This window comes from Carassius carassius, chromosome 3 (assembly GCF_963082965.1).
Source record: "Carassius carassius chromosome 3, fCarCar2.1, whole genome shotgun sequence".
NCBI classification, from domain to species: domain Eukaryota; kingdom Metazoa; phylum Chordata; class Actinopteri; order Cypriniformes; family Cyprinidae; genus Carassius; species Carassius carassius.
This window is the reverse complement of record NC_081757.1, coordinates 13904867-13919294: the sequence shown is the minus strand read 5'-3', so window position 1 is coordinate 13919294 and position 14428 is coordinate 13904867. Positions and strand designations below refer to the sequence as shown.

The 14428-nt window shown below is 39.1% G+C and overlaps 1 protein-coding gene across 5 annotated transcripts in view; it reads left to right on the top strand.

Annotated features, from left to right (window-relative positions):
- Nucleotides 1-772: 772 nt before the first annotated feature.
- Nucleotides 773-14428, top strand: part of rnf111 (ring finger protein 111) — a 35252-nt gene continuing 21596 nt past the window's right edge. For 4 of the 5 annotated variants that reach the window (XM_059530061.1, XM_059530059.1, XM_059530060.1 and 1 more), the window contains exons 1-2: nt 773-1210; nt 5759-6747. In XM_059530061.1, the coding sequence (XP_059386044.1) occupies nt 5841-6747 (907 nt within the window). In that variant the 5' untranslated portion in view covers nt 773-1210; nt 5759-5840. Of the gene's footprint in view, nt 1211-1440; nt 1496-5758; nt 6748-14428 lie in introns of all 5 variants that reach the window. The other variant, XM_059530058.1, reaches the window with a different exon arrangement.

Sequence of the window (14428 nt, the reverse complement as noted above, 5' to 3'; positions counted from 1 at the left end):
AAAATCATAGTACCAGAAGTAGTTATACATTCTTAATTGTATTCTTTCTGATAGACACGTACATAACTCGTTCCAAAATGTTAGTTCAGAACCGTTCAGAACACACACTGCATAATTCACTCCTACCATAATTAACGCCACCTACTGGCCTAATTTGCAGAACTGGACAGTACATCTTTGGCGAGGGGGTTCAAAAGATAGAAAACACTGAAAAACAGAATAGTAATAGTTAATTTAGGGAAAAAATATATACAAACTATCCTCAGGGTTTAATAGCTTCATCACCTTAATAAAAATAATAAATAAAAACCGCTATCCCCATCACCTGACCCAAAACACTATTAAAAACATTATTAACATTGCTTGTAACAGAAAGGGTAATTCTGTGTAGTGTTGTTTGTAAGAAAATTTAATGTTTTCTTCTGTATAAATAACGACAACCCCATAAATACAAACAAGCAGCTTCAGTTGATGTATTTGTGTACAGCATGTGAGAGTTACACGAGCGCTGCCACTAGAGAGCATGAGGCGACCAACCACCACAACACAGAGTAACGCACACCACTGAAAAATCACAAACCGCGCTAAACTCTATTTAGATTCACAAGAGTCATTGTTCAGCGATTATGATCATTCATGGATTATTCACGATCTAAATCTCAACACGTATTTAGCTAATGTTATGCTCCTCGAGAGTCGCCAAGAATGCGAGAATGTCGTAAAATGTCGAAACACTCCCTCCCGTGGCTCGCTCGCTCGCTCGCACGCAGCAACGGCGGCGCTGTTCACACACACACACACACACACACAGCAGCGCTCTAATGGACGCCGCGGATCGGCAGCAATGGGGACTCGCACTCTAAGGCAAACGGGGAGGAAGTCTGGCCACATATGACCGTTAAATAAAATGTCCTCTCCGTCAGTTTAGATCGCCGTGACGTTTACCGTGTGTGATATTGTGACTCGTGCGCGTATCCTCATATATTTAAAGCGGAATCGTCGAAATATCCGTCAGTTAGCGGGGAGGCTAAAGCGCTGGGCCTCTGTTCTCTGCTCTCTCGGGTTTGTGTCTGTCAGTTTAACACGAGCCTCCGCTGACGTTCACTCGCTTCCCCAATACTTTTTTTTATTTTTACACTTCTGTCGACGAACATTGTACCCTGGAAAGGGGGTTAAGTCCAAGAGGGATAGTTTCCTGATGTGCATAGAGGTAAGATACGCTCTTTGTAGTTGTTTTTACGCTAAATTTCAGTTGGTTGAAGCTATTGTTTGACTAACTGAAGAGGCTAATAGCCCGCCGCTAGCAGTTTCAGTAGAGTGTGTTTATGTGTTTGTCCCTGCACATCGATGCCCAGTGGGCTACTGATAACGTAATATCAACAGTCACCATCGCTTAAATGTATCTCAGATGTCTATTTTAGGATGTTTTGTAATCTCTAGCGCTGTCGGTGGATGTGTTGAAGAAAGTGAGAACGACAACATCAACATGCCATCGGTGCGTTTCCTTTTCTGTTGTTTATCAAACACTCGTAGTCTTTGTGTTGTGATTTTATGGGGTTGTTATCGAAGCAGATGTTGTTATTTGATTGGAAATGGAATAGCTGGTTTCGTTTGGTCATTTTGAGAGCGTATTGGTCAGCTGGCCTTGCTTTCTTGAACAGCCAGCTGGATCAGATACCAGCTTTTGCATGTCCAATAACATTTTTAATGTGTCCCCTCTGGGATTGTGACATATGTGGTGCTGACTCCCATAAATCAGCGACATCTGAAATGAAAGCGACTGGATTATTAATGTCATCATGGCTCAAACTACTACGCAGTGTTTTGTTCACTGAATTTCCATTATCTGTTTGGAAAAATAAACCCTTACTAATAATAGGCAGTGTTACTTCTTTTGCTCCCAGTGGCTGTTGTCATCATATTTCATCAAGATATGAAAATACTATGCCATTTGTCTCAATGGCTCTTTAAAATGTCATCTTCCTCTATTAAGGATTAATTTGTATGTATTAGTAATAAGTGTTTCAGCTCTCCAACATAACAAGACGTCATGCCTGGTGAAGCAATTACTGTGATTTTAGGTTTAGTAATGTATTGATATCTGAGCTTGACTCATGGTCTTCAATAGCGTTGGGGGAAAGACTATCTGTCAGATTTGACACAATTTGTTAAGAATACTATTTAAGAAAATGATTCAGCTGAATTTTGATAATGTATTAATGTTTTATTTATTTTTTAATATGAAAAAAAAATCTCTTTGCACAGTTCAGAAGTGATCCTTCTACATGACATGAAATGAGTCTATTGTTAATTAATGCAAAAAAAAAAAAACTTTTGGGACTCTTAGATGTAACTTGAACTATTGTTGCCGTTTTTTGAAAACACATTGATATTTCATGAACTGTAATTTGTGTGGTGGGTTTGAAGTGATATTTACAGTTATTCTCCCACGTTCTGGCTGTGTGTCCTGCTATTGCTTATGGCTGAGCTGCTCAACATAGATATACACAGCAATCCTTGGGGAAGGAATTAAAACAGTCCCTCATAATCCCTATCTTCTGAAATCTGTATCCACCTTGGCGTCAAGAGGCACTGCTGCAATGGGCCCCTCTGGGACCCCCTCATATGGAAGTGCTGTGGTGCACTTTGTTGCGTGGCACAGTGGTACATCACAGGGTGACAGGATCAGCCTCAGAGGAGCCTGGGGGAGCAGTCTAGCTCAGGGATGTTGGTAAACACAGTTTGACCTCTTATTTCTTGATGGAGTGAACAGTGAAAATGATGCTATGAAATGGCATGAAGAATCATATATTTTGCCACTTAAAAAAGACAGAATAAATAATTGTGGTCATGCAAAAGAGACCCAGTTACACAGTTTTCATGTGTTGCTTGAGTTCCTCATCATCTTTTATCTGAGTGCATTGCTTTAATGGTGATATTTACAGAAGGAGTGTAAATGTGGCTTCTGTCTGTATAAAAAAGCTTCTCAAAATGTTCCCCATTTTTGGAAATTTGGAGTTTCTTGAGATTATATTAAAAGGTTGTTAGATGGTTTCTTTTGGTTTGCTTTTGTGAAACTGGATATTGCTCAATATAGTGGGTCATAATAAAAGTTAGTGGTCTTGATAGAATAACAGTATTACCATAGTTACAGTGAAACATTTAGACTGCAGTTACTGGCAACCTGAAATTGTTTACCTTGAAGGAAGACATTTTGTGCAGTTTTTATTCTTTAGTCTTTGTTTGGTTTTTACCTCTCTAATAGAGCAACAGTTTTTGAATTTATATTACTTGTATATTTATTTTCTATACAGAGATTGCACCCAGTGTTAGCCTATAGTGCTTTTAGTGATGTAAACCGATTTTCAGCACCGGTGTTGTAATTTTTTGCTTATATTTATGCTAGTTTTTTTTTTAATCCAGTAAGGATGCATTAAATTGTTTTAAAAGTGACTTTTAATAAATTTATAATGTTCCAAAATATTTTTATTTCAAATAAGTGCTGTTCTTTTGAAATTTCTATTAATCAAAGAATCCTGAAACAACCGTTTCCACAGAAATATAAGCATTTAAATAGCAAAGAACTTCTAAACACTGATATTATAAATAAAATCAATTCAGCTTGCCATCACAGGAAAAAAATAATTTTAAATGTATTAAAACAGAGAATGGTTATTTTCAACTGTAATTTACTTTAATAATAACAATTAATAAACTTTATTTTTATATAGCACCTTAAAAGCAGCTTCTTAAAGCACTTTAGATAAAACACAAATAGATAAAAATACAACGCATACAGAACAAAACAAATTAGAAGAACAGACTAGGATATAACATTTTGTATAATCATGAAAAAGCTAATCTAAAAAAAATCTGATCAGATGAATGCAGCCTTGGTGAGTTCCCCCAAGAATTTTTTTTCAAAAACATTAAAGAAAAAACTCTTGCCAATACCAATTTTTTAAATAGTTGTTGTGTGTATTTCCAATATTTAGGCCTGTAGCGCATTCTAGAAATGTATGGTACCAGCACTTGGTGTATATATGCAATACAGAGTTAAAAACAGATTTCTCTAAACTATTCCTTTCATTGTACAAGACGGTACAATTCACAGGGCAGTCCCTTCGTTGTGAGTTTTGTTTCTAATTGGTATATTATGTCAATGTATTATCTTGAAGCACACTCAAACTGTGGGAATATGAATCGCTGGAATGCTTTCGTCTTAGATTGCCGTATACAGGAAACTAACTTTTAGGCTCTTTGCCACCAGATAGAGAAGATGACTCAAAAGCAGAGACTATGCCCTGTGAAACAGATGGGTGCTTTCATAATTTAAAGGTAAGGGAACGCTGGGCCTTGTCATGACTGCTGTGAAGCGTAAGGCGTTCGGGGCATGGTGCCACTCTTGGTTTCGAGATGTTAATTAGGGAAGGCTGAAGAAGTGTGGGAGCGTAATGGGATTCTGGTGAATGGAAGAGTGATCAGAAACATGGCGAGATTTTGATTAAAGAGGGAAAAATGGTTGTGAGATGAGCATAAAAGAGGTAATGAATAAAATGGCTGAATTGTTAGATTTTCATAATGAGAGGAGAAAGAGGCTTTGTGGACGTTGGTAATCATCGTGAACATTACGGGCAGTGATGGATAAATACCCATTATGCAAGCAAGCGGGAACCTAATTTAAGAGGGATTTAATTAGGTTGCTTCAGCAAAATAACTGCATTATATAAGGATCAAGATGGAGGGCCCTTTCGTATACACCTGTATTGAATACCATTTTATGCAAAACAACAAACAGCTGTCTGCTATTAGGCCTCGCATTGTGTGAGAGATATGGGTTGCTCTTTTCCTCTGCTGTTTATCGTAAGAATAATGGAAAACTAGGTGAGGGTGGGAAATAATGACCCCTAGCACCATTATCCTGTGCATGCTAGATTTATGTTGTAGTCTTTTGCAGGAGGTATTAAGCCGCTCCTGAAACGTGCGCAGTTGCTCGTTTCTGTCTACACCGTGCAAGAGATGACCTTTCTTTAGTCACCGTTTCCTTTCCTTTATTACAGCGTGAACGAGTGCTGCCTGGATAACAACGCTGTCTGACTCATGCTCGGCCAGAAATGCCTGCTAAAACAATCTTCACAACCAATTCCGACCTAGGTTTTGCATTGGAAACAAAGGGAAAGCTTGTTTTCCATACGCACATTCTGTTTGACTTGTCGCATTGTAGGGATGTACAAAGATCTCGGACCAATATCGATAAGCCACAGATTATTATCATGCTATGACCAATAACAATTGGCTTGAAATTAAAATTCTATATTATTTAGTCTGTATGTAAAGAGCTCATTTTTATAAATTTCAACTATTATTTTCTCTTGTGGACTATTTGTAAACATCTTTTATGTGAAAAAATAAAAAATAACATGCATTGTGTATGATGCCTCTTATGTTGGTAAAATAATTAACATTTTGCAGATTCTAGCAGGTGTATGTATACTTTTGACCTCAACTGTATTAATGTGATCAAATAAATCTTTCTACTTAAACACAGTGTCACGGTTTCCATAAAAATATTAAGCAGCACAAATGTTTTGAACTTTGACAAAAATTAGAAATGCTTCTTCCCCTCTTTGTTTAGCTGTTTTTTTTTTTACTTTGTTGGTCTGTTTGTGTAACTTTGTCTTGGTCTGTTGTTCATATAATTTGTTTGGGTATTTTAGGGTCAGTATTCTCATCCTCTGCCTATTTTTTTGTTTTCCAGTTGTAGGATTGCTGGATCTCCAATGGAACCCTAGGATTCCATGTATTGAGCCTCAGTGGCACTTTGTTGTGGGTTAGTCGCAATGAAGAGTGAGATTCCGTCTGATGCACGACGTAAGCAGGAGCCCCTGAAGGGGCCTCTGGCTAACCCTGAACCCATGGAGACGACTAAGAGCTTCCCCGCTGAGATGGAGGTGATTGGCAAGGCAGGAAGTGATTTCTCTTCTCCGCTATGTCCCGAGACCAGACACCGGCCTTCACGGGATGCTGGAGGTCGCAGAGACTGTGAAAGAGGCTTGTCAGGACGCAAAAAGCGCAAGAGCCAGCAGCCTGGGCCATCATATTGCTCTCTGAAGGAAGCACCAGTGAGTGAGGGAGCCCTCACTCCGCCCCACCACATGCCCATGCTGCTAGAGACACATAGTGAAGACGAGAGGAACCCAGAGTCCTCTTTGAGTGACTGTGCCTCTTCGCCCTCCTCCAGCCTTCGGTTTGGTGACTCGGACACTCTTAGCTCAGAGGAAGACGGTAGGCCAATGACAGTTAGACAGCAGCAGCTCAAGGTTTCTGGTTCGGCCTCCACTGGGAGTGCAGGAGGAGGGCCTGGCACAGCAGTAGGCATGCGGCCGCTAGTCGCCCGGACTCGTGCCAGCAGGTCGCACAAGTGGGCACGGCTTGAGCCAGAAAGCAATCATGTGAAACGTCCATGTCTTAACTCACACAGGTCATTGCACAGGAAGCGTTTTGTGAAGGGTGGGACAGGAGGTGGAGCTCAGCAGACTCCAAAGCAGAAGGAGCGATTACTGCTGCAGAGAAAGAAGCGAGAGGTGTTTGCACGAAAGAAGTACGCCCTCCTGCACAGTACCAGCAGCTCTAGTGAGGAGCTGACCTCTGACTCCTCCTCCCCTTCCTCCACTGAGGCAGAGGATGAGCTGTATGTAGATGTTAGCAGCAGTAGCAGCCAAGCCAGCACTGCCGCTGTGGCCTCAGGTAAATCGCTTTTTATTATTTACCTTTAACCTAACTTCACTACATAGTGCTTTTTAAAGGAAGTTGAGGGAAGGACAAAAAGAACTTACTGTTATTTCACGAAACGGTCATCCATAAAATGCATTGCTGTTCTGTTGTCAGTAATCTTAAAGGGGTGCTATTATGCTTGTTCACTTTTTCAACTTTAGTTAGTCTGTAATGTTGCTGTTTGAGCATGAAAATAATCTGCAAAGTTACAAAGCTCAAAGTCCAATTCAAAAGGAGTTATTTTATTTAACAGAAATCACTTTTCAGAAACTACAACGAATGACTCATTTGGACTACAGTGCATATTTTCGGGGATTTGTGATATCACAAAGATCAATGAATGGGATGAGACCTTGTTGAGCTGCACTAGAGAAGACGATGGCCGTGTTTCCACTGTCGAGCTTAAACCGGGCGTGCTAGTGCGTGCCAGTGCCAGTCGCGTTTCCACTGTCACTTCCGGAGCTTGATCGTGCCTTGGGCCAAAGTGGGCCGGCTGGGGCTATAGGAGGGGTTATGAACAAAGGAGGAGTTTCTCCGCGTCTGGATAGCGTCAGTGCCGTGGATCATTTCAGAAAGATAACAGCTTTAACACCGGTATTAAAGACTTTTAAAATAAGTTGATATCAAAACTCACTCTTAGTCAGCAGCGATTGTTTGAAATAACTTGATCCAATGTGGATTATGATCACCATACAAGGCAGAAATATTTAAAAGTGATGTAAAAGACTATGCACGATAAACATTAACATTACCATAGTAAACATGGTAAATGCAACCACTTGGAGAAATCAGACGTCAGCTTCTTATTCTCTATCACAATTGTGTTTTATTTTAGTAACATATTTTGTCATAAGTCTCATCTCAAGAGTTTAGTTCCGCGTAGAATATGTCATCAAAATATTATAATGATTTTTTGTTCGGGTGCTTTTATAGAAATAGAGAGTCAGCGCTGCGGATCATACCAAAAAGCAGCTATAACACCAGCATTAACAACTTTTTTTAATAAGAGCTCAAAACTCACTTTCAGTCGGCAGCGTGTGTTTGAAATAATTTGATCCAATGTGGATTATAATCATACAAGGCAGAAATATTTATAACATTACCACCGTAAATATGACCGCTTAAAGAAATCAGACGTCAGCTTCTTTTTCTCTATCACAATCGTGTATTCATTTAGTAACGTATATTATCTGTTATAAGTCTCGTTTCGAGAGTTTAGCTCCATGTTGCCTATCATAAAAATATAGTAATGTTTTTTTTTTTGTTCGGGAGCTTTTATAAAAATAGAGAGATTATCATTAATTCTAAATGTGACGGCTACTGTGGCTACAAATAATCAGAAACGGATTCGACTGAAAAAGCAGGCTCGGTGCTCTTGTTGTTTGAAGACTGTGAGAGTGCGGCCGGGGCTCGCTCGATCTCTCTCTCTCTCTCTCTCTCTCTCTCTCTCTCTCTCTCTCTCTCTTTCTTTCTCTCGCGCCCGTGGAAACCCTGCGCTATTCTGGCCTCGGTGCTACTGGCCCGGAGCTATGAGCCCTGACCGGCCCATTTTAAGCCCTGACTCGCACTGGCCCGACAGTGGAAATACGTCTAATGAGATGCGCTAGTGTTCCCAAGACAGACGAGTGGTAACAATCATCTGGGTTGAAATCACGCTTAAATTGATTTGATTTTGATGCAATATTTAAACTGAAGCTCGTAGCAGGCAGCTTTGGTAAAAGTCAGGACATTTCCAGACCAGGTGCCGAGTGCTGTCAATCATAGCACACACTGGTCCAGCTAACCAATCACAGCACATTTCATATTTCAGAACGCAGTCCTTCATTTGATACAGGAACTCTTCAAGCTGTTCATGCCAGACTGGGGAAAGAGGTATTGTAATAATATAAAATATGTGAAAAATAATGTGTTTTTCGAAAGACCTAGTACAGCCCCAAAACAAAATCAAGACTTTGTAAAAGAGCATAATAGGACCCCTTTAAAGATTCCTATATGCATCTACTTTCAGAAGGCCAAATAAAGGCATAGTCAAATCTGTTATTGTAATAGTCAGATGATAGATTTACTTCACAATTTCTATCTATCTATCTATCTATCATCTGTCTGTCTCTGACATTAACAAACATTAAGCTTTCAAAACTACTTTAAACTTCAAACTATTTCAGACTGAAAACCATCAAACCTAAAACTTTTTAAACTTTCAGTTTTTTTTTATCTTTTCAAACTTTCTGGTCCGGCTTTCTCATCTAGTTTATAATAATTTGTTGAATATTATATATCAGAAGTTTGAAGTCAGTAAGACGTTTTTTTTTTTTTTGCCATTTTTGCCTTTATTTAGATAGGACAGTGTAGTGTGAGAGAGTGGGGGTGGGATTGGGAAAAGTCCCGAACTCGGGACACCTGCAGCGTGTAATATTTGTTTTTAAGAAAGTAATATTTTTTATTGGGAGAGAATACTTTTAGGTTGTTACAAAAAAGCTTTAAGCTTTCTTTTCACCAAAGAATCTTGAAGAACTATATCACAACACTGTATTTAACTGTGAAAGTAGTAAGAAGTGTTTCTTGAGCACCAAATCAGCAAATTAGAATGATTACTGAAGGATCATGTGACACTGAGACCTGGGGTTATGACTGCCAAAAGTTCAGCTTTCCATCACAGGAGTACATTTTAAGTAGAAAACTTTTTTCAATTTTGTAATAATAGTTTGCAGTAGTGGTGTGTAACTGTATATTTGATCAAATAAATGCAGATTTGGTCAGCATAAGAGATTTCTTACAAAACATTAAAACAGACGACTGACTGCATGCTTATGAACAATAGTGTGTATTTTCATACTCTCTTTGCTGAAAGTTGATGTTTCAGGGCTTAAGTTGAGCACTTATTTTTTACAAACATTCTCTGAAAGCATTAACAGCATGTCAGCTGATCCATTTCCTGCCATACTTTTGCATTCTACTTCCGTTGTCCTTGATTGTATTTTTTCAGCCCTCATAAAAATGTAAGTTGAGTTTTATGTTGTGGATCTATACAAGTCTCATTCCTTCAGTCCCTCTTAAGACAGTGTGGCAAAGTACAGTCGTGGCCAAAAGTTTTGAGAATTACATAAATATTAGTTTTCAAAAAGTTTGCTGCTAAACTGCTTTTAGATCTTTGTTTCAGTTGTTTCTGTGATGTACTGAAATATAATTACAAGCACTTCATACGTTTCAAAGGCTTTTATCGACAATTACATGACATTTATGCAAAGAGTCAGTATTTGCAAGGTTGGCCCTTCTTTTTCAGGACCTCTGCAATTCGACTGGGCATGCTCTCAATCAACTTCTGGGCCAAATCCTGACTGATAGCAACCCATTCTTTCATAATCACTTCTTGGAGTTTGTCAGAATTAGTGGGTTTTTGTTTGTCCAACCGCCTCTTGAGGATTGACCACAAGTTCTCAATGGGATTAAGATCTGGGGAGTTTCCAGGCCATGGACCCAAAATTTCAACATTCTGGTCCCCGAGCCACTTAGTTATCACTTTTGCCTTATGGCACGGTGCTCCATCGTGCTGGAAAATGCATTGTTCTTCACCAAACTGTTGTTGGATTGTTGGAAGAAGTTGCTGTTGGAGGGTGTTTTGGTACCATTCTTTATTCATGGCTGTGTTTTTGGGCAGAATTGTGAGTGAGCCCACTCCCTTGGATGAGAAGCAACCCCACACATGAATGGTGTCCGGATGCTTTACTGTTGGCATGACACAGGACTGATGGTAGCACTCACCTTTTCTTCTCCGGACAAGCCTTTTTCCAGATGCCCCAAACAATCGGAAAGGGGCTTCATCGGAGAATATGACTTTGCCCCAGTCCTCAGCAGTCCATTCACTATACTTTCTGCAGAAGATCAATCTGTCCCTGATGTTTTTTTTGGAGAGAAGTGGCTTCTTTGCTGCCCTTCTTGACACCAGGCCATCTTCAAGTCTTGGCCTCACTGTGCGTGCAGATGCGCTCACACCTGCCTGCTGCCATTCCTGAGCAAGCTCTGCACTGGTGGCACTCCGATCCCGCAGCTGAATCCTCTTTAGGAGATGATCCTGGCGCTTGCTGGACTTTCTTGAGCTTGCTGGACGCCCTGAAGCCTTCTTTACAAGATTTGATCCTCTTTCCTTGAAGTTCTTGATGATCCTATAAATTGTTGATTTAGGTGCAATCTTAGTAGCCACAATATCCTTGCCTATGAAGCCATTTTTATGCAACGCAATGATGGCTGCACGTGTTTCTTTGCAGGTCACCATGGTTAACAATGGAAGAACAATGATTTCAAGCATCACCCTCCTTTTAACATGTCAAGTCTGCCATTCTAACCCAATCAGCCTGACATAATGATCTCCAGCCTTGTGCTCGTCAACATTCTCACCTGAGTTAACAAGATGATTACTGAAATGATCTCAGCAGGTCCTTTAATGACAGCAATGAAATACAGTGGAAAGGTTTTTTTGGGATTAAGTTAATTTTCATGGCAAAGAAGGGCTATGCAATTCATCTGATCACTCTTCATAACATTCTGGAGTATATGCAAATTGCTATTATAGAAACTTAAGCAGCAACTTTTCCAATTTCCAATATTTATGTAATTCTCAAAACTTTTGGCCACGACTGTAGATTTAAACACAGTGTGGGAAACAAGCTGCATTCTTTAAACAACATGTAAATAAAGTTTCAAATATTCTGTACTTATTTTTCCATTTTATTTCAGGCATGCAAATGAGCTCTGTTCCTAGGGCTAGTTGTGTTTTATAGTTCTCATGAATCTTTGGGGCTATTTATTGGTCATTACTGTTCATATTTTAATTAAACTTCTGTTATGGCCATCATTTTTGTTTTTGAATGATAGCTACAGAGGATAAAATGTGAAAAGTGCATCAGCAAGCCACCCTGTGTGTGTTACATGCCGCAGAACGTTTGAGTTTCCTGTTGAGCAACAGCAAGTCCTTAACCAGCTCTCTGCCACTGCTCTTTCTACTGTACCAAGAAAGATGATCTGAACCGCACACATTCCCCTCTCAATGTGATCTGAATCACTTGATTGAACATGCACACATCATGCCTATAAAACCACTAAAATGTGTTTATACAATATCTGCAGCTAAACATGCATCAGAGGAGGCCCTGCCATGCATAATTAGTGGCCTAGTGCTTCATCTGTTCTATATCTGTCTCTCGCTCTCTTCCTGCCACTCCCCAACACCAGCATGTTTACAGGTGTACATGTGAGTAGTCTGCTACTCAAAGACACTTAATAAATACTGGTAGCAGCCAAAAGAGGCAGGTAAATTTGCTAAGATGAAATATCTGGGAGTTTTAGAGTTTCTTCCAAGTCATAGAATGCATAATGGCGTTTTTCCCTTTTAAAAACAAAAAAAACAAAAAACTGTGTGCTTATGAGTTAGTGTGAAGTGCTTAGCATAAAGCATGTCTCAGTTTATAACAACTTGTCCTCCACTAATTTTTTGATACATTATCAACAAATACATACAGGACATGGTATGGGAATGTTATTGTAAAGAAGTTAAGCATATCCAGTGGTTAAAATAACTCTGCATTTATTACACCTGCATGTCGAACCAAAAGACATTCTCATTTATTTGGCATATAGTCTAATTATCTGATTAACTGATGCATTTTTTTTATATACAAAGAACCTGTTTATGATAGTACATTCACAGAGGATTGCAGAATTGTAACTTTGAATGGTTGTGCACTGAGAATATATGATTGTGTTTATTGCTGTAAGTTGTAGCTATGTTTGGTAGTGTGATCATTTCTTGTGGGCAGCATGGGGAACGGGGTAAGAGCGGGGTGCTAAGCAGCAGCACTCAGTGGGAGGGCCGACCTTAACAACACACCCCCAGAGAATGATGTTGAATCTCCCGAGCCACAAGCTTCTGCCTCGATGCACAAACATGCCTGACACAGTACGACACAATGACCTTACAGAGCTGGAGTTGTTTTTAACATTGTATTCAGTGTAGAATGAAACTGGTATATATGCTACTTAGTGCTTTGATGAGAAGCAAAACTTTAAGCCTGACTGCTGTTGAAAAAGCAAAAATTAATAGATTTTTTTAAATTATGGCAGGAAGACTGATAGCATGAATTGGAGATCAATTAAGTCTTGTTTTATCTTTTATTCAAAACTGTGTGAGGGTCATGGCATTACTGTAATTGACACCAAATCCAGGCAGAGCTCGAGTTAAAGGAGGAATGAGAAGTCAACCAGCAGAGCCAATCAGAAGAGAGATGAGTGATTGTACTACAAAAGCTTGTGCCAGCCCAGCACACTGCAAAGCACATCTTTTACTGACCTACATTTAGCTTCCCTGGCGCACACATAAGCATGCCTGCCTGAAGCATTGGTTGGCTCCACTGCTGCACCAAACCACCATCAATTAAACAGCTGTAGCTACTGAGGCTGATATTGCTTCTGCTCTAGATCAATGAGTGGGATGAAGACTTGGGAAGCACAGATAACACTATGCAAGTACAGATGACCACTGGTCTCTGATGGTAGTGCATATGTGTGCTTCCCATCATAAAACTTGCAAGGATACTGGTGGACATTCAAATATATTTGTATGTTGGATATACTTTAAAAATAAACATTTTACTAGAGAAGCCATTCACTGATTAGCCAAAATTCACAAGCAGTAAGATACAGACTTTATGCTGTGTTGGGAATATGATGATTTTTGTGTACCAGTATAAAGCTTGATATTTTGGTGAGGTTGGACCAAAAAATGACTGTAAATGGACAACATACATACAGGGCTATCTGCCCTGTGCAAAGTGAAATAACCACCTGCCCTTAAGTGATTTAAACAAGTGGTTCTGAGCCTGGGGCCAGAGCCCATTAGGGGCCTCGAGATGAAATAAAAAAAAAAAAAAAAAAAAAATTGGAATTTACTGTACATCCATCCATTTTTTTTTCTCCAAACTGCTTGACCTATATAGGGTTGTGGGGCCATGGGAATATTTTGTTTTTATGGTAATGTATGTAAAAAAAAAAATCTAATTATTAGTCTTACAAAATAAGGGACCTTGGAGGTTTAGCACCATCATGACTTAAATGTTAAAGTATTATTGTTAATATTTTCATACACTATTTTTTAATTTTGCAATTCTGTTTGGTAATTGTAAGAATAAAAACCTGATGTTGTTAGCAACTCTATGCTAAACAACTGTGAATCATTTATAGATGTAGCATTTGCATTTGCATTTCTAACCTAACTGACTGTACAAAGTAGTTTAGTTTATTTGTATTTTTATGATCTTGTTGCAGGTGTTCTTTTTCTTTTCTCTCCTAATAATCTCCTTAATGCTTTAAATATTTTCTCCCACCACAGTCACCTCATTAATTCACTATTTTGTTCTAGTTGGCAGAGTGCCAACTAGTCTATCTTATTCAGTGTTATTGTTTTAAAAAGAACCTGTGAAGCAAAAGAGAAACTTAGTATCATGCAAATAACAGAGACCCTGAAGTCACGAATTCATTCAGCCTATTCTGGAAACACAACTTAAATGAATAGTAGAAATATACCATAGAAGTAAAAAAGTTCCTGTTGGCTCAGTTTATGTCTCTTCATGTGTGGGTATCCAAAATTGTGATCTGAAACATG